The sequence below is a fragment of the Trifolium pratense genome, linkage group LG1, assembly GCF_020283565.1.
Source record: "Trifolium pratense cultivar HEN17-A07 linkage group LG1, ARS_RC_1.1, whole genome shotgun sequence".
NCBI lineage: Eukaryota > Viridiplantae > Streptophyta > Magnoliopsida > Fabales > Fabaceae > Trifolium > Trifolium pratense.
The window spans coordinates 50,318,844-50,340,013 of record NC_060059.1 but is presented as its reverse complement, the minus strand read 5'-3'; the positions used below and the strand labels follow the sequence as shown (position 1 = coordinate 50,340,013).

General features: G+C 43.0%; 2 protein-coding genes across 3 annotated transcripts; both read left to right on the top strand.

The window, feature by feature from the left end:
- The first annotated feature begins 424 nt into the window (after positions 1 to 424).
- Positions 425 to 3,363, top strand: LOC123903222 (purple acid phosphatase 22-like). 2 transcript variants are annotated; one of them, XM_045953156.1, is made up of 6 exons: positions 425 to 731; positions 1,139 to 1,430; positions 1,639 to 2,207; positions 2,410 to 2,498; positions 2,887 to 3,109; positions 3,194 to 3,363. In XM_045953156.1, the coding sequence occupies exons 1-5, from the start codon at positions 558 to 560 to the stop codon at positions 3,086 to 3,088; spliced, it is 1,326 nt and encodes a 441-aa protein (XP_045809112.1). In that variant the 5' UTR covers positions 425 to 557; the 3' UTR covers positions 3,089 to 3,109; positions 3,194 to 3,363. The 2 variants fall into 2 exon arrangements, with proteins under 2 accessions (XP_045809112.1, XP_045809111.1); XM_045953155.1 differs by having other exon boundaries at positions 2,887 to 3,363.
- A 1,319-nt stretch (positions 3,364 to 4,682) lies between these two features.
- Positions 4,683 to 5,228, top strand: LOC123895876. Its single transcript, XM_045946349.1, has one exon. It carries the CDS (start codon positions 4,683 to 4,685, stop codon positions 5,226 to 5,228), a length of 546 nt encoding a protein of 181 aa, XP_045802305.1.
- Positions 5,229 to 21,170: the final 15,942 nt, after the last annotated feature.

Genomic DNA, 21,170 nt, shown 5'->3' with positions numbered 1-21,170 from the left:
TTATTCTGTAATTTCTTGTACAAGTATATTCCAAAGATATTCTGAAATAACGTGCTCACAAGTCTTTGCTAACATAACGTGCATCCTAGGCAATATACTAAATAAATATGTATTTGAATTTGTTTGCTTAAAAAATAAATTACTTTGTAATACTTTTAAAATAAAAAATATTCGATTCTCATCTCCTTAATCTGAAGAGACTTTTAAACATGGTATATATATTTTTTTAAACATAGTGTAATATATATATATAATACTGTGATAAATAATTAATAAATAAAAATAATTTGCCACTTTGCATCACAAGGGTGCGTGTCCTAGAGAAACGGAGAAGCAATCCCATAAGAAGGATAGGAGAGCCTTTCCGTGAAGTCATTACCAAAAATATTTATTATATTTGATCCTTTCTGTCCAAATTGAAACATCTTCTTTTTTTTTTTTGTGAAAGAAACATCTTTATATATAGCTTAATCTCTTCCTTATTCAAAAAGTCTTACATCTACACAACAAATTCAAGCAATTAACAACATTAACAAGTCCAAAGACAAAACAATAATATGAGTATGGCGAAATGCAACATATCCCTTGTTGTGATTCCTCTCTTACTTCACATCATATGCTTCTTGTTGTTCCCTCATACCCTACAATCACAAGAAAATGGTTTTTCTCGTCAACCTTCTCGCGAATTTGTCTTCACTTCTCATGAACGCTCAGATTCCGATCCTCAACAGGTTCATTTTATTTGTGTGTATTTCGTTATTTTTGTATGGTAAGGGAACTTGTGGGATACACAAGGTGGGTTCTCCCCTCCAACCACGATCATTATATTTTAAAGTTATGTATCATATATATCCTCATTCCTAAACAATTCAATTTTTTTTTTGACAATAACAATTCAAGTTTTTTAATCCTTACAAAATTGCGACTTTTTGAATTTAATTACTACAAAAATACTAATCAAATTCATCTTTATTTTACTTTAATAGAAAGTCTAAATATAGCAAGTAAAAGTATTAATTTTCTTACAAAAATTCATAACACTCCAATCTAGAATTGAATAATTTTTTTATAATAAAAAAGTATTAATTTTCTAAAAATTAAAAGCATATTTAACACATATTTTTTTATATTTCAAAAGGTGCACATTTCATTGGTGGGTAAAGATCATATGAGAGTGACATGGATAACAGAAGAAAAAGACTCAGAATCTATGGTAGAGTATGGAACAAATGAAGGTGAATATAGCAAAAAAACAATTGGGGAACACACATCGTACAAATATTTTTTGTACAAATCAGGCAAGATCCACCACGTGTTAATTGGGCCTCTAAATCCAAGTACAACTTACTTCTATAGGTGTGGTGGATTGGGTCCTGAGTTTTCCTTCAGGACACCACCTCTTAAGTTGCCTATTGAATTTGTGGTTGTTGGTGAGTTTTTATTTTAACTTTGCATCTTAATTTTCATTTTAAACTTCATTTTTTATTTTTGGTACTTGGTTTTTAGTTTGGTAAATATACTTGTTTGAGTAGTTTCGATTTAATTCGTCTCCTAGTTTCTTAAAGCATAAAATTATTTTGATTTATTTGGATTTTTTAAGTAAAATATTTTCGTCTCTTGAAATTGTTTCATGCTTAGGGGACTTGGGACAAACGGAATGGACAAAATCAACCTTAAAACACATTGATAGCAAAGACTATGACGTGTTTTTATTACCCGGAGATCTATCATATGCCGATACCCATCAACCGCTTTGGGACTCATTTGGCCGTTTGGTGGAACCCTACGCAAGCCGTAGGCCGTGGATGGTTACCGAAGGCAACCACGAAATTGAGACTATCCCTATTATTCAACCACACGCTTTTAGATCCTACAATGCTCGTTGGCCCATGCCCTACAATCAAAGTGGCTCAACCTCTAACCTCTACTACTCATTTGAAGTTGCAAGCACTCACATCATCATGTTGGGTTCTTACACTGATTTTGATGAACATTCCAAACAATATAAGTGGCTTCAATCCGACCTAGTTAAGATTGATAGGAAGAGTACACCTTGGGTGATTGTTTTGTTGCATGCACCTTGGTATAATACTAATGAGGCACATGAAGGTGAAGGCGAAAAAATGAGACAAGCCATGGAAGCGTTGCTTTATGAAGCTCGTGTTGACTTGGTTTTTTCCGGACATGTTCATGCATATGAACGTTTTGTATGTCATATTAACATTGATAACTTCTTTACTAGAAAAATTTATAAATTTCAGTGAAAATTTAAAAACAAAAAAGAAGAAATTTATCTCCAATTATGCCGTTTGATGACAAATTTAGAGATCAATTCCTTTTTTTTCTATTTAATTTTCGTCGCTATTTCAATTTTTATTATGTTTTTCTAATTATTTTGATTTTCTGCAGACCCGAATTTATGACAATAAGGCTGATTCATGTGGTCCATTTTATGTGACAATTGGTGATGGAGGAAATCGTGAGGGACTTGCATTAACGTAAGTGAGACACCTACGTTAACAATTTCTTCATTACAATTAAAGTTCGATTTTGTTTTGTTAACTAATATTCTCTATTTATTTACATATATATTTTTGTTTACAACAATAAAATTGTTATATAGTCATCAATTTAGATATTAAAATTAAAATTTCAAATCAGTTTGCTAACATTAACAACCATTGTTTAGACATTTTAAAAATATGTTTTTCTTGGTCAAAACATCTTTTAGCAACCAATTTAGATATTGAATTAGCGAATTAATTATCACAACGTGTGGTTTAACACGAAAAATGGAATTATTTGGTCACTTATAATCGGTTGCTAACTAATTAATATTTTGGTAGTAATTAACTCACATGTACATGTTGATTGTTGAATGTGTAGGTTTAAGAAACCTTCAAATCCGCTCTCATTGTATAGAGAGCCAAGTTTTGGTCACGGAAGGTTGAGAATGGTGAACGAAACACATGCACATTGGTCATGGCATCGTAACAATGATAGTGACACATTTGTAGCGGACAATGTATGGATGAAGAGTTTAAGTAGTCTCAAAGAATGTTGGGAATTGGGGCATCAAGAGCTTTAATTTAAGCTAAAAGCTTAACTTGAGGAGAAAAAGATAAAAGCCTTGTTATTAGTTTGTCATAGTTAATTATTATTTTTATTTTTTTTTGGTCAAGTATAGTTAATTATTATTACTAGTATAAAATATGTCCCATTATTATTCTTACAAATATGTCTCATTAATATCAAATTGGTACTCCAGTAGTATCAATATTTGTTTTTTGTTTTTGTGCAACAAGAGAATCCTCTAAATTCATGAAAATATTTTAGAGTTAAATAATGGGCTGTTTACTTTCACCATTTTCCATTTAAAGTAGGAAATTTCTTTCACCATTTTCATTTCCATTAAAAATAGGAAATGACAGAAAGAAAAAAAGTTGTTTAAAATTTTGAGTATTGTATTTCTTGAAAAATGAAAACAACAAAACAAACACATTTCCTACATATTTAATTTTTGAAAATGAAAATGTTTGATGAATTTGGGACGTGCTCTGAATGAGCTAAACTAGATAGTTCCTTTGTGGATTTAGGGATGATGGTGATGAGGTCATGTATGATGGGGAAGAGTGCCGGCAAGAATGTTAGCACTTCAATACTCAAGTCAGTAACAGCTCAAGATGAGTGTGTATGAAATGAGTGAAATAAGTTGAAGATGAGCGCACATGCATATATGTAGAAGAATGATGGAAATAACTGTTTTTTGAGTCTCACTGCGTGAGTGGAATGATGAATGAATATTTCATGATATGGGTCATTTATACGCTATATATGGACAATGTAGCATAAGAATGTGATGAACCTGTAAAGGGATCACTTATATGTTGCAGGTGAAACGCCATGAGAGCGATACATCTTGCTTGAATAACGGGAGTAATTGTTGGATCTTAAATGAAAATGGGCTAATAGTTCTATGAGCTCTAATCTAGTCTAGAACATGACTTGTTATTGAAATTTCAAAAGATGAGAATGTTACTCCACAACTATAAAGAGATGTTTTCTCTTTAGGCCCCCCACAAATCTTTTATATCCCCCTAAAATCTCATTTTACTCTTCGAAAATGGGAAAATTTTGAGTCAGCAAATTCGGTTTTTACGAATCGAAGGAATCAAAAATTCGGTTTTCATAAACCGCTTGCTTAATACTTCGGTTTCTTTTAACCGAAATAAGCCTATATAGAAAGTAACCATCAGATCAACTCATCAATTCCAAAACTTCATCACCACACTACCAAAAGTGATCCATAAATCAAATCCATTTTTCGCTCAATTGGTGGCTTGAAATCAAGATTGGAACGTATGCTAAGGTTTGGAAAGCGATTTGAAGCTCAATCTTAAGGTAATCTTCGATTTAATTTTGTTTATTTCCCTGTTATAGGTGCTAGTTTTCGTAGGTATTCTGACGCCTATTCGTTCGGTTAAGAGAAACCGAAGTTTATCTTTCGGTTTATACGAACCGAAATTCCTGGGATTTAGAATTTTTTGTCTGTTTCACCGTCTTTGCTTGCCTTGCCTTAGTTATGGATTATAGAGTTTTGTATATGTATAATTAGTATTATATTAATACTATAAGTATTATATGTGGCTAATTATGTTTTTATCCTTTTATATTATGTAGTTATGGAGGGCAAACAAGCTATTGTGTTAGGTGTTCGTGCACCGGGACTTGTTGAGGCTCAGCCTGATAAACCTCTGGTATATGAGATTGACACAGCAGCTCATTTTTACACTGATATGGCAACCACCGACCGAGATGAGTTGATTGGATGGGCTCGCGCCATTGCCGTAAAGTTAAAGTTTGCAATTGTAATTGGGAAATCCGACAACGATATAAGAAAGCAGTATTTCAGGTTGGATTGCGAACGGGGAGGCCGGTACGTGTCAACAAATAAGAAGCTAAAATCTGATCAAACCGGCACGAGGCAATGCGGATGTCCCTTTCGACTTTGTGGTTATTGTCATGCCGATAAAACATGGCATTTAACCGTTGTAAACGGCATACATAACCACGAGTTGGACAAAGTAGTCGAAGGACAACTCATTGTCGATCGTTTGAAACCGGAAGAGAAGCAATTTATGGACGAAATGTCAAGGAATTTGGTTCTGCCTAAGAATATAATGTCCACATTGAAAGAGAGAGATCTAAACAACAAGACAACGGCATAACAACTATACAATGCCCGTCATAGATTAAAACTTAAAATGAGGGCGTCAATGACTAAAATGCAACACCTCTCCAAAAGACTTGACAAGAACGGGTAATTTTTCAAACATAGATCGGTTGTTGAAGATGGATCCGAATGTCTTCAAGATATTTTCTTTGCACATCCTAAATCTATAAGTTTGTTCAACATAATCAACAATTCAGAGATAGAAATTTGAGATAGAAATTTTCTTAGGGGGGAAAAAAAAAACGTAAAAAATAGTGCATGTGGAGGAGGAACACATAGAATGATAAAAAAAAAGTATGGAACTTACTTGATTATTAAGTATGATTTGAGGTTGGATGTTGAAGTTTTCCTCAAAATCGCACAAGAGAGATCGAAGGAGTAGTTTTGTTGGTTTTTTGAATAAGAAACGTAACTGAAGACAAGAATGCAACTTCTGTTTCTATATCAGTTAACTTCGGTTAACAAAAACCGAACAAAAACGCGAGCGGTTTATATTAATCGAATTTTTTAAAACTTCGATTCGTATAAACCGAAACACCGTCTAGGGGCAAAAATTGTCAGTTAGGGGGTATAAAATATTTGTGGGGGGCCTAAAGAGAAAACATCGTATAAAGATGAGAATGAATTATGGATTTCTAATAAGATGAACCTGAATTATCAAGTAGACAAAACATACACACAACCATCTTCTAGTCATAGTGGAGGATTAATTATTGATGGTTTCTCTCCCGACCCCCTCATTTCTTTTCTACCTCCTGAATTTCCGTTTTTGTTCTTGGGGGTACTTCGGTTTATACGAACCGAATTTTTTTGTCATGCTAAAAAATTTTGGTTTATATAAACCGAAATATTATGTTCCAAATTTTTTTTCAGCTTTCCTGCATAAATTCTGCATGAGACCCTCAACTTCCATAATTTATTTGAAATACTAAACGATGCCCGATTTGAGTAAACGACCACTCGTTGGAAAGCTTAGGGTGTCAAGAATACAAATATAGTTTTTGTTTTGAGGGTTAACTATCCAATTGGTTCAGTTTGACCAAATAATGGGTACTGGTACAGAAACAGAGCATAAACTTTTCGCAAACTTGTAGGTAGCTTTTCTCATACTATACTTAATGAAATTTAACAATTCCGGTGTCAATATTGTAGTAAATTTTGTCTTATTTACACTGGATTAAAAATAATTAGCATATGACTTATATTCAGAGAGCTAAGATAACTTTACCACAGGTATCTCTACAACATTTTATAGAAACTTTTCTCAAACTTGTAGGTAGATTTTCTCATACTATACTTAATGAAATTTAATAATTCCGGTGTCAATCTTGTAGTAAATTTTATCTTCTTTACACTGGATTAAAAATCATTAGCATACGACCTATATTCAGAGAGATATGCTAAATTTACCACAAGTAGCTCTACACGAATTTTCACATAAATTTTCCTTCTTTTTGGGGTAGGGATGGCAACGGGCGCCCATGGGTGCGGGTTTGACACTTACCAAACCCACATCCGAAATCATCACCCAAACCCAAACCCAAACCCAAAGGCTATTCGGGTGGCAAAACAACACCCACGCCCACACCCATTGGGTTCGGGTTTTTTCCACATAAACCCAAACCCGCAGCACATTTAAAAATAATTTGCAAATTTAAGAAATTAAATTCCAACATAGACTTTGAATTAAATTACAACTAAAATTAAGGTCTTCCAAGGAAATTCAAACATAGACTTTCAAGAAATTACAACATAGACTTTCAAGAAATTAAATTACAACTAAAATTTAAGGTCTTCCAAGGAAATTGAGAAAAACTATGGGGGTAATTAGGTAATTATAAAATATTCGGGTGGGTGTATGGGTTTCGGGTGTGGGTTTGACTGATACCAAACCCACACCCATATTATCGGGTGTCACCCGAACCCAAACCCAAACCCAAACCTAGTCAAATCGGGTTTCGCCCGTTGACTTGGGTTTGGGTTCGGGTGGGTCTCTCGGGTTTGGGTTTTTTTGCCATCCCTATTTTGGGGGGTATATGTTATTTTGGTTTATATAAACCGAATTTTTTTTCCATGTTTAAAAACTTCGGTTTTGTTGGCAAAAAATTTTCATACCACAAGGGGAAAAATGAGATAAAATTAATTGCTCCCTATGCGGCCTATAAACCAAAACCAAGAAAAATAAATAATTTGGTCCATTAAAGAGGGTACATACATTGACACAATCTCCTCTAAAAATAATGTTGTTACGCATACGCCAAATACACCATGTCGCCGTCAACCAAATTATATGACGAATTCGCTTGCTATATGTTTGCCTTTTGCTAATTCACCGAACAGAGAAAAATGATTTGATACGGCTTTAAGAGGAATGAAATTAGTGCCCAGCCACCTAAAAATTCTCTACCAAACTTGAGTGGTTATGCAGCATGTAAAGAGAATGTGATGTATGTCCTCTACTTCTTAAAAAAACGCAGTTTCTGTTTTGAGATAGAGTATGTGTTTGTCGTGGGAATGAACATGGACTTGGATTCTCTTATATAACCTCACGATTTGTTCTTGAAAAAACTCTAATTTTAAAATACTCGAGTTGGGTGACCAAGTACTCAAATTTTCAAAACTGAAATTTGTCATCTAAACAATGAACATCCCACTTACAACACTTTTATAAATATTGTGCGGTCAAGTCTAACATGCACAAGCTACTCATGTTGTGCATGGTGCACAAGTCTCGAATAACATTATAACGAATACGAATTTTACAAAATCGATCGTTGGATCGAAAGATTATATCAAATAGATCATTCATAGAAATTTTTAGAAAAATTGAAAATCATTTGATATGTTATCGAGACCCCTCAAAATTAACGGTTTATGAGTTTTTATTAAATACCGCTAATTTTGATGGGTCTCAATAACATATCAAATGATTTTAAATTTTTCTAAAAAATTTATATGAATGATCTATATGATATAATCTTTCAATCAAACGGTCGATTTTGTAAAATTCGTATTCGTTATAATGTTATTCGAAACTTGTTCACCGTGTACAATATGAGTAACTTGTTCATGCTAGAAAAACAAGTTATGCTAGGGACACACTCACAGACACACTCTCATTGACACACTCACATTCATTGGTCCACGTCATCTATTTTTTTCAATGCTTTACCTGCAGTTAAACCGGTTACTAGCTTTCTTTTTTTCTTTTTATTTTCATTTTTTTTATAATAATTGATTATTGATCCGTCTCCTCCACTACCCGGTAACCCATCAATTTCTCAACCATAGTGTTCTGGACTGGGCCAAGAGCTGGCCCAATCACTTATGCCCGACATTTGGGGCATGGCCCAACAAGGGGAGACCTCCCCGACACGTCAGCCAATGACGTGTCCTGCTCGACATAACGGATTAGCTCCACGCTAATCACGTGCTCGTCTATCCATGCACGATGACTCATTCGGCCTTAGCCTAACAGCTAAGCAGCACGTTTAGCACGTGCTCCTTTATCCAGCCACAGCTGTCACGGAGCTTATCCCTTACCCGCGAATAGCGGAACGGCTCCAACCAAGATAGAGGCAAAATAACGGCCTTCCCCTACGATACAGGGACTATCTTGGCAGTTGAGTCTATTGGGCCGGTTATCCCGGCCCAATAGACCAACCTTTGGCCCAGCGCTGGGGGCACTATATAAGCTCTCCTAGACAGGAGAGCCAGGTATTCTGATTCATTCTCACTATACTTTCTCTCTCTTCTTTGTATCTCTCTTGTTCACCTTGCTGACTTAGGCATCGGAGCACCTGCAGGTACAAACCCCCCTTTCGGTGTGGAAGCTTGCTCAACGGACCGGCCATCGAACCTATTCTGATCACCAGGTACGATCAGTGGCGCCGTCTGTGGGAACTGAGTTCTTCCCCATTCTTTAACCTTTCCTCAAAGAAACAAAGTTAAAAAACCAAACCTCTCAAAAAACTTCATCATGGCCAGTTCTTCGCAGCCACTCAACACCGATACCGGCGACGATAACGTGCTCAACGTTCCATCCTCTCCGCCGCCGCAGCATAACACCGTGCTATCACCGGTGCGTGACAATACCGCCGTATCTCACGGTCCTGAAACCGACTCTCGCGACGGACGAGAAACTTCACTCTCGTCCGATGAAGAGGACGTCGAGATCCTAACCGATCGTCAGATGGGCAAACGCCCGCAATTGAAACAAGAAGCTCCGGCAAACAACGCCGAACAGCCCGCCGCCTTGGCCAACTCTGAGGTCGCAGCCTTGATCGCTGCCCTCAAACAAACAACGGAGGCCATGCAGGCTCAAAATCGTCGACTGGACGAGCAGAGCGAAAGAATCGCCGCGCTGGAGAAGAGCCGGCGTCGCAGAAAGACCAACTCTCCCCCGCGGAGACGCCAAGCTGATCCTTCCCCTCCCCGTCCAGCGGCCGTCAAACATCGACGCCCCGACCTAGAGAGGGTAGAAGTTACTCCTCGGAAGAAGGACCGCACTCCTCCACATCGCGAGGGTAGATCCTCTCCGGGCAAGAAAGGGAAGCATGAAGCTCCACGCCGCCATTCACCTCAAGGGTTGACGACGATGGCCAAGCATGGCGCGTCGGGCAGCTACCGTCCTCGCAAATCTCGCAGTCCAACGCCCATGCCCGGCGATAATTCTCCCCGATCTTCCGAGGACCATTCTCCCAATGGGAGTGACGAGGGTGATCCCCGATGCCCCCTGTCCGCAGACATTCTGAGGAAGCGTGTTCCAAAGGGCTTCGAGAGACCTCCTACGCTCCCCGCGTACGATGGCTTGACCGACCCCGACGATCACATAGCCAATGTCAATGCTAACCTGGATTTCAGGAACATTAGCGGTGCCATTAGGTGCAGACTGTTCCCAACCACGCTGAGGAAGGGAGCAATGGCATGGTACCAAAGCCTGCCCCCCCAATCCATCCATTCATGGAGGGATCTTACTGAACAGTTTTCCAGACACTTCACTGCTTCCCGCAAGCATCCGAAGACTGTGCACGCCTTGGAGGCCATATACCAAGCCGAGGAAGAAACTCTCCGCAATTTCGTCGAGAGGTTCAATAAAGAGGCCGTGCAGGTCGAGACGACCGACGACATGAAAAAATACTTGCTGCAGAGGGGCCTTCGCCCGGGCAGCGATTTTGCCAAAGCTGTGGGCATAGAAAAACCACCCACCTGGGACGACCTCCTCCTAAAAGCTCAAAAGTACATTGATTACGAGGAAGTCCAGGCAGCTGATGTCGCCCGCCTTGCCCGACCTGGAAGCAGCCACCCGGCCCGCGAGCCCTCCCATAGGAACGATGACAGGGGTGGCGACAGGGGACACGATAGAGGCGGCGATCGGGGTGGCGAGAGGGGCAGAGACAGAAGGAGGGGTGAAAGACGAGAGCCTCGTGGTCCTCCAAGCACATTCGCCACCTACACCCAACTCGTCAAATCACGGGGAGAGATATTCGCTGAGGTTCACGTCTCTGAGTTCGACAGAGCAAACGTGAAACAACCAAAGCCAACCCCCCTAAAACCCGGCCAAGACAAAAATAGGTATTGCAGATACCACAAGAGTTATGGTCACAGGACCGACGACTGCATCCAACTGAAGGATGCTATTGAAATCATGATCAGAAACGGACAACTAAAACAGTTCGTGAAAAGAAACAATGATCCTCGACCCGAAACCGCGGAGACTCGCGCGGTCGAGGAGGTCCCTCCACAGCCAGCCGGGCAGAAAAACGCCAAGCAGATAGCTATGAGCGTATCCCGGCCAGAAGATTTGGCTATCCCCAGCGATTTTGAGGACACCTATACTGGTCCTACGCTTAGCACGGGGGACTACTTCACAGACTCACTCGTCATATCCGGCGGTCACATGGACAAGCACACCGTCGGATCAATAAAAAGAAAATTCGAGGATCTCATCAACACATCCTCGAATATGAACGCAACGCTGGACAAGGCGAAGGGGCGATCAATGCCTTTAGCCTTCTATCGAGAAGAGCTGCCCGGTGGGACAGCCAATTTCCAAATTCCCCTCCTCGTCCGGGCAGACATGGCCAACATGGACGTTCGTCGGGTCCTCATCGATCCGGGGAGCTCTTGCGACATCATGTACGCCAGTTTGTTCAGGACCTTACAGCTGGACGAGACACACCTCACCCCATACTTGGGCTCAGATCTCACAGGATTCAATGGAGCAACTACTAGGCCTTGGGGTTATGTCGACCTGATCGTCACCTTTGGCTCCGAAGAGACTGCTAAGTCGATCAGGGTGAAATTCTTGGTCGTGGACTGCCCTTGCCTCTACCAATGCATCATCGGCAGGACGGCCATAGCAGACCTGGTTGCTGTCCCTTCTACTGCCCACCTGAAAATGAAGTACTATACTCATAAGGGGCAGGTTGCTACTCTGCACGGGGACATTGAAGCTGCGAGGAGGTGCTTTGACGCAGCATCCAAAGGCAACAACTTCATTGGCAAAGCTCCTGAAGCAAAGAAGCCAAAGCCTTCCTCGGAAACACCACCAAAGCCATCCCCGGAAGCACCACCAAGTCTGCCCGGTCCAACTGTGAGCTCTATTGATCTTGACAGCCGCACCTCCAAGAAAGAGCATAAGGAGGAGAAAAAGCTGAGGAAGGAGGAGAAGGAGGACGACGGGGCGAGCAAAGAACATTATCGCCCCATTCCAGATGGAGACTTCGAGATAGTCCAGTTTGGCGAGGATCCAGAAAAAGGAGTCAAGATCGGGACAGGGCTCCCCGAGTTGGCGAGGAAGCAGCTGAAAGCCTGCCTTAGAGAAAATGCTGATTTGTTCGCATGGCACGCTGCCGACATGCCCGGGCTGGATCCAAACATCGCTTGTCATCAACTTACTGTCGACCCACTTGCTAGTGCCGTAGTGCAACGTAGGCGTAGGCAGTCTCCCGAAAAAGCGGAGGCTGCTGAAAAAGCTGTAAAAGACCTCCTAGAGGCAAATTTTATTTCTGAAGCCAGATACACTACCTGGTTGTCAAACGTTGTACTAGTTAAAAAATCTAATGGAAAATGGCGCATGTGTGTTGACTATACCGATCTCAATAGGGCTTGCCCTAAAGATTCTTATCCTTTGCCTTGCATTGATAAACTAGTCGATAATTCTTCTGGCTTTAAATTATTGTCTTTTATGGATGCATATTCAGGATACAACCAAATCCCAATGGCTGTGGCCGACAGGGGAAAAACAGCTTTCATGACCGAGTCGGGCAACTATTACTACAACGTAATGCCCTTCGGTCTAAAAAACGCTGGTGCTACATACCAGCGGATGATGAACAAAGTATTCCGGGGAGAAATAGGCGACATGCTCGAAGTCTACATGGACGACATGATCGTAAAATCCCATGAGGAACTCGACCATACCGCCCACTTACGTAGGGTCTTCGAGCAGGCCAGAAAACACAACATGCGATTCAACCCAGAAAAGTGCACCTTCGGGGTACGAGCAGGAAAGTTCCTCGGATTCTACCTAACAGAACGAGGAATCGAAGCCAACCCCGACAAGTGTCGTGCCTTTACGGAGCTCCCAACTCCGAGCAACAAAAAATCCATACAAACCCTGAACGGAATGCTGACCTCATTGTCCCGCTTCGTAGCAAAATCTGCTCAACACGCATTACCGCTTTTCAAATTACTAAGGAAAGAAGCTGTGTTCGAATGGACGGACGAGTGCGAACAGGCCCTCCAACATCTTAAGAAGGCCCTGTCCGAACCCCCAGTCCTCTCGCGCCCGGATGTCGAGGAGGTATTATACATCTACCTCTCCGTCGCATCCGAGGCCGTCAGCGCAGCCCTTGTCCGCGAAACAACGGAAGGACAAAAACCAGTGTACTTCACGAGCAAGGCTCTACAGGGGCCCGAACTCAGATATACACAAATCGAAAAGGTGGCCCTCGCCTTGATCAACGCAGCAAGAAGACTACGTCACTACTTCCTAGCACACACAATCATAGTACGAACCAACCAACCCATCAAATCATTGCTTGGTCGACCAGACATGGCGGGCAGGATGCTCAAATGGTCCCTCGAGCTTTCCGAATTCGACATTCGTTACGAAAGCAGGAAAGCGCTAAAATCACAAGTCCTAGCAGACTTTGTGGCCGAAATGACGAGTCCAGCCTCCACGACAAGCGAGGCAGACAAATGGACAATATTCGTCGACGGAGCGTCAGGCTCCACGGGAGCAGGAGCAGGAATTATCCTAGAAAACGAAAATGGGATCGTCATCGAAGTATCCCTAGCACTATCCTTCCCGACATCAAATAACCAAGCAGAATACGAAGCCTTCCTAGCAGGGCTACGGTTGGCCGAGGACATGGAGGCAAAAGAAGTAAAAATTTTCACAGATTCACAACTTGTTGCCTCACAAGTATTGGGAGAATATCAAGCCAAAAATGATAATCTCTCTGAATATCTAGCATTAGTGAAGGAAAAAATCACTAAGTTCGAATCCGTGGAGGTCCAACACGTTCCACGCGAGCACAACAAACGGGCAGATATCCTGTCCAAACTGGCGAGCACAAAAAAGAAAGGCGGAAACAAATCCGTCATTCAGGAAGTACTCCCCCGACCAAGCATCGAGAAGGCGAGCAACGTCCTCGACATAAATGTCATTGGCGACCAAAACTGCTGGATGACCCCCGTATACAATTTCCTCGCGAATGGAACCCTCCCTGACGATCAGAAAGAGGCAGCAATAATTAGACGTCGAGCATGCGCTTATGTCGTCCTCGACGGAAAGTTATATAGAAGAGGATTCTCAATCCCACTCCTTAAATGTGTCGACGAGGAAACGGTCGACTATATCTTGCGCGAGGTACACGAGGGAATCAACGCCCAGCATCTGGGAGGAAGATCGCTGGCCAGGAAAGCTCTCCGAGCAGGATACTACTGGCCCACCATGCAGCAAGACGCAAAGGACCATGTGAAGAAATGCGACAAATGTCAACGACATGGGGACATGCACCTAGCTCCTCCCCACGAACTCAAATCTTTGTCGTCACCATGGCCCTTCGCTTGGTGGGGCATGGACATACTTGGCCCCTTCACAAAGGGACTCCACCAAAATAAATTTCTAATAGTCGCCGTGGACTATTTCACCAAGTGGGTAGAGGCTGAACCCCTCTCCGACATAACGTCGTTCAGGATACTCCGTTTCTTCAAACGCGACGTACTCTGCCGATTTGGGATACCACAGGCCGTCGTCACGGACAACGGGACACAATTCACGGACAAAAGTTTCCAAGACTTCCTCGCTGCCCTGGGGACTAAGCAACATTTCACTTCCGTGGAACATCCCCAAACTAACGGGCAAGCCGAGGCCGCCAACAGAGTAATCCTGCGCGGCCTACGTCGAAGATTGGACCAGAACAAAAAGAAATGGGTCGAGGAGCTCGAAAGCGTCCTTTGGGCCTATCGCACAACACCACACTCCACAACCGGGGAGACCCCATTTAGAATGGTATATGGAACAGAAGCAGTCATCCCCGTGGAGGTGGGCGAGCCATCTCGCCGAACCGAGCAACCGCTCGAAGAAGAAATGAACGACGAAGCTCTCCGTGAAGAGCTTGATCTCGTCGAAGAGATCCGCACGGGGGCATCCCTTCGGGAAGCCACCCTTAAACAAAAAATAGCTGCCCGACATGACGTCAAAGTCATCAAAAGAGAATTTGAAGTGGGCAGCCTCGTCTTAAGACGAAATGCTAAGGACTCCCAGGATGGTAAATTGGCGGCCAACTGGGAAGGACCATATCGCGTCATCGACAAAACAGAAAATGGCGCGTATTATCTCGAGGATCTTCGAGGAAAGAAACTTCCTCGACCTTGGAACGCCCAAAAATTAAAACAATATTATAGCTAAGTTATTGCCAAACTAAAAACAATTCTAAAAGGCTGCTCGGATCCTCTAGCAACGAGCCCGACACCCCGACAACGGAAAGCACGCGGGCACACGTGCTCGATCCAAATAACTGAAAAGGAGATACTTTGGCTCAGGAAGGGCAGAGCGTCTCCCCGACAAGGATGACCTTTGAGACAAGCTCCTCGTCTTCGTGCCAAGGCTTAACGCCCAGCTCGCGATGGGAAGTTCAAGCCGCGGGGGCGGGCACAACAACGTGTCGGCGTCCGTATTAGCCTCAGAAAACAACTCTAGGCGCTTAGTTAGTTCCCTAAACTTTCTAAGTTAAATCCGAGGACGACCTCCTCGACGAAACGCGCTCGCAACAAAAAACTTACAAATATAAAAACGGTTTTGTCGAGCAGGCATACAACAATGTCGAGCAAATATACGAATATCAAAACCAAAAATTTGTTAAGTTAAAAACGAGCAAGCATAAAGACATGCATATTTCACACAGGCATAACTTAGCAAAAACAAAGAGCAATAACTTAAACATACATACGAGGAGATAAAGTAGACGAGCAGGATGAATAAAACGATCATTGTTATAAATACCGGGCATAAAAACCCATTTGTTCAGGTGTTACAAAAACCGGGCACGCAGGCCCCCAAATATTGTTCAAAATAAAAGTAAATTACAAGCTCATGGCGCGCAGGCCCAAATACTTCGTCGAGGAGGTCTAGTGGCTTTCATCGTGGCCTTCCTTATCCCCATCAGGATTTTTCTCCTCCTCGACAGCCTCCTCCTCAGCATCCCCCTCCTCGTCATCATCATCATCTTCTTCTTCTTCATCCTTTTCCTCCTCAAGGGCCATCTCCCTGTACTTCTCTGGAATAACGATCTGCCCATTTTCAACCTTCTTAAGCTTGTGAATGCCTTCAGTAATTAGGCCATGCTCGACATTAACAATCTTGAGCTGGGCAATGGCGTTTTTCCACCCGTGCACCATGCTCGCCAGCATCAGGCCCCCAAGCCTACGGATCTCCTTCACAAGGTCTCCCCGAGTTACAAACTTGAGGGTCTCCTCCTTTTCATCCTCAAGAGGGGCACACTTGGCTTGCAATATAGCCATTTCCTCCAACATCTTACTCCTCTGCTCGGCACTGCTGACTTTAAGGTCCTCGAGCACCTTATTCGTTTTCTCCAGCTGCTCAGCAGTAAGTCGAGCCTCCTCCATATTCTTAAAATAATTTTCCTGTTTGGACCTAAGGTCGAGCAGGTCATTTTCCAGCAAGGTGATCTCAGCCTCCAGCTTCCTGTTTTTGGCGGCCAACTTCTCTGCCTCGTAAGTCGGGCCACCCTCATTTAAGACCAAAGCCGTCTCCGCCAGCCGGATGACAGCAGCCACATCTTGAGTCAGCTGCTCTTGCCGGGCAGCTGCAGAAGTGCCCAACACATGATTCCTCTCCGACACAGGCACCTGGAGGGGGTGGTTATCAAAAAAACTCCTGTTGCTCAAGCAAGCGGGGAGGACAAAACCACCGTCCCCCTCCGACAAGTCCACGATGGTGGCCATGGCCTCGTCCCTCTGCCTCTTAGTTCGACTCCCTGGAGCCACCTTAGAGCTTACGACCGGGGAAGATTGGCTCGGACTCCCGGACGCAGTTTCCTCCAGATTTATTGTGCTGCTCGACCCAACCTTGGCCCTCTTGGTTTTCTTCTTCGGCTTGTCACCCTTGTGCTCGGCAGCCAGTTTGAAGAGCTCTGATGCAAGGTCGGCCATATTATCTGCAATAAAACAGTAAATGGTCAGCGCCACGAGGAGGAGCAAATAAAACAAAACACTATCAAAAATAAAAACAAGTGTAATACAGGCAAAAATTGAAAATAAATACCGAGCAAGACTTTTTCCTCCTCGACACTCTTGCACGCAAGCAAGGCTTTGGTATTTACAAACCGAGGCTCGACCCTGGGCCTGCCCTTCTTGTCGAGGGCAACAGCACCCGAGGCGATAGTAAAAGTACAAGGCTTGAAGCCCTTGACATAAGTCTTGAGCTTCAAGAACCCTGCCTGTTCCTCCGGGGACAGATCCACAGCAGCGGTTAAATATTCCTCCGTCCTCATTTCGAAATGTTCGGACGACCAAGCTAAAGGAAACCGGGGTACCCGTTCAGTCATGGGCACCCCTTGTTCGTTGAGTCGAGGAGACCCATCCTCCTGAAGCAACTCCTTATCCATATAAAGAGAATCCCGGGCAGCTTGCGTCACTGGTTTGACGACGTAATACCTCTCCTTGAACCCCCGGGCAGACTCCACGAACATCTTAAAAATCTTCGCCGAGGCATGTTTTAAAGACACCCAACCCTGCCTCTCCCCGACTATTTGCTTCTGGATCTTGAAAATGTGGAAGAATAGGGGAACGGTGGCCTCGACATCTAAGTACCGGCAAAGAATAGGATATGCCCGGATAAACGCCATCGAATTGGGGTGGAGCTGTGAGGGAGCCACCTTCAACCGGCCAAAAACTTCACACTCAAAATTGCTGAAGGGCAACTTAAAGCCCAATTCCTTAAAGGCCAGCTCATACATAGCGAATCCATCCTCGGAGAATGTCGAGCAGATCCGTTTCCCCTCCTCGGGCAAATGAGCTTCCCAATTCACTGGCCCATTCCCAACGTCCTCAACGATGGTGTAAAGACGAGGATCCTCAGCTGTGAGCGTCGAAGCAATGCCCCTCGGCTCGGGCGCGACCCAGTCTAGCGCTGGATCCGTTATGGTATCGACCAACTTATGCTTGGCAGCCGCTTGGCTCCCCGTCATCTCCTCTGTGTCTGACATTTCGAACACCTGAAAAGCAGCGAAAAGACAGTGAATTCGACAGTTATCAAATCCACCCTTTCACCGCAATTCAAGTGAAAGGGCGTGAAAAAGGGCGAGGACGCTGTCCCCGACCAAAAGCCCTTATCAAAATGGCAAAACAAAGACGAAAACAGAGGAAACGAGGAGAACCATTTAACAAAGCCCAAAAACGGGGAGAAGGTCCCCGACACAAACTCAAAACTCTGCTCGACGCCCAGAAGCAAACGTAGTCTTGCATAAAATCTAAAGTTAAAAACGGGGAGAAGCTCCCCGACACAGAGTTTCAGCAAACTTATTTTTCTCTAAGAAAAAGCGGGGAGAAGGTCCCCGACATTCATACAACGCATAAAGACACTTAAAATATGCGCGAAGGCGAAAGTGGGGAGAAGCTCCCCGACATAAGGGTCAACTAACCTAGCTTTTTGCTACAATAAACGGGGAGACGAAACAACATTCTCCTCCCCGACGAAAACTCGTCAAAACCCAGAATTATTGAACGTTATTCTTCATCAGTTTTGCCCAGAAACGCATCAATGTTCATCAACGTCCTTCATATTTTTCCAGAAATTCACGCATACTCATCATTTTTCCAGAAAAACTTCATCACAACGAAGAAACGGAAAAGGGGAAAGCTTAAATCATGATACAAAATCATCGTTTAACAGTAATCCTACCACACAACTAAACACTAAATCATACTAAACTAAAAGGTTTAGAACCACCAAACATAATGAAAAATGGGTCACAAAAAACCCAAAACGGAACATAAACCCAAGGAGATCTAAAGACATAAGCAACGAAGCACAAAAAGAAAAAGAGAGCAGAGAAATGGACTAAAAACGTTACATTACCTCTGTATCTCGAAGCTAAAAGGAAGAAAAGAGATTCACAATCTGTTGAAACTTGAAGGATCCTTTGAACCAGAAGCAGCAGCAGCAAAAGGCAAGAAATAGCAATACACAAAGTCTGAAACTTTGAAAGTGGCTTTCCCCCACTCTATTTATAAACGCTTCACATCTCTGCACCTCCATCATGAGGCAATGCATTCTAACACATGACCACCGTTGATCGATATCCGATGGCCATGATTAAGAACCATCAAATGGCCAAAATTTGATCTCAAGAGAAATCAAAAGACGCGGCGATCCAACGGCTAGAAAGCCCCCTCGTAAAACGAGGCAACTGCTGCATATTCCCAATGTCATCATCACTCTTTCCACTAGCACACACACGTGTCAAGATCAGACGAAACGTCTGTCTTTTCACATCCCATCGAACAGACCACGCGTCTCTCGAGGGGCTCATAGTTATCACCAACGTAATTATCTCCTCGACACCGCGATCAGGCGAAAATCACGGGCAATTGAAGCAATCTTCATAAATAAACATACCCGTAATAACAAGCAGCATCAACTAGGTGCAACATGTGCGATACTTCCTCGACAATTAGTCGAGGAACCAAAAAGCCAGTGACTTTCGGAAGTAAAATCCTCCTCATCATGCCACTGAGGAATTTACGAGCAACATACAAATGCGCTCCTCGCGCAAACGAGCAACAATTATAGTCAATGAATTGTGAACTCCTCCTAGGAGTGACGGGGAAACAACTCCTCGACATGCGGGCCTGGACCTTAAGTCATTACTCCTATAGCTAGGAGCTACGACTTGGGGGGCTCCTGTTCTGGACTGGGCCAAGAGCTGGCCCAATCACTTATGCCCGACATTTGGGGCATGGCCCAACAAGGGGAGACCTCCCCGACACGTCAGCCAATGACGTGTCCTGCTCGACATAACGGATTAGCTCCACGCTAATCACGTGCTCGTCTATCCATGCACGATGACTCATTCGGCCTTAGCCTAACAGCTAAGCAGCACGTTTAGCACGTGCTCCTTTATCCAGCCACAGCTGTCACGGAGCTTATCCCTTACCCGCGAATAGCGGAACGGCTCCAACCAAGATAGAGGCAAAATAACGGCCTTCCCCTACGATACAGGGACTATCTTGGCAGTTGAGTCTATTGGGCCGGTTATCCCGGCCCAATAGACCAACCTTTGGCCCAGCGCTGGGGGCACTATATAAGCTCTCCTAGACAGGAGAGCCAGGTATTCTGATTCATTCTCACTATACTTTCTCTCTCTTCTTTGTATCTCTCTTGTTCACCTTGCTGACTTAGGCATCGGAGCACCTGCAGGTACAAACCCCCCTTTCGGTGTGGAAGCTTGCTCAACGGACCGGCCATCGAACCTATTCTGATCACCAGGTACGATCACATAGCCAAACGCAAACTCGCAGAGGAACAAGTTGGATAAGCATGGGGTTTGTTGAAAGAGAAGAAGAATGGGAAACTAGTGGTTAAGGGGCTACGAGATGCGACCGGTGGAGGGGTTACGAGGTGCGGTCGGCGTAGATGCTTAATGCGGCGGCGGTTGGCTGTTCAATAGTTGAATTAGTTTTTTTTTTTTCATTCTTTGATTCTTGTTTTTTTGGAGTAATGAATTTTTTAAAAGGGGAATTGGGTTCTGTAACAAAAACCAGAGGGAGAAATGGGCATTAATTTGATCACTTGCAGATGAATCATGGTGAAGTTGGTAGTGAGATTCATATGGTAGAGGTTGCAGAGATGGATTGTATTGTTGGAACTGCCGAACGACGGAACCGGGGACGGTTTTGATTAGAGAGATGGGAATGGGTACAGAAGAGAGGGGTTAGGGTTTGTTTATTGGGATTGATATTAAATCCTCTTCTCTTACTTGTGCTTCTGTTCTTCTCTTGTGTTTATGCTTGTAATAAACTAAATCATATGTTTGTTTTAGATTGAGTTGGATAAATTTTTGGGGGTTTCTTTTAGATTTTAATGGATAAACAAAAACTTGTTTCAGAAAAAAAAATGGATGAACAAAAACTACTGTGATTTCCTTTGCAGAAGAATAAGAAAGATACAGTGAAGTAAGATAAGAAAGATTTTAATTTGTGTGGATGAAGGATGAACAAAAACTTTGACTTTTTGTTTATGAACAGAAGCTGTGAAAGAAGAAGAAACAACGACTGTGTGAGTAGTGTTAAAAAAAAAAATACCCTATCAAATTGAATCCGGTTGCCAGGAAAAGAAATAAAAATGTGGATGACATGACATGAGACTATTGGAGTGTGTTTAAAGGGTGTGTTAGAGGGTGTG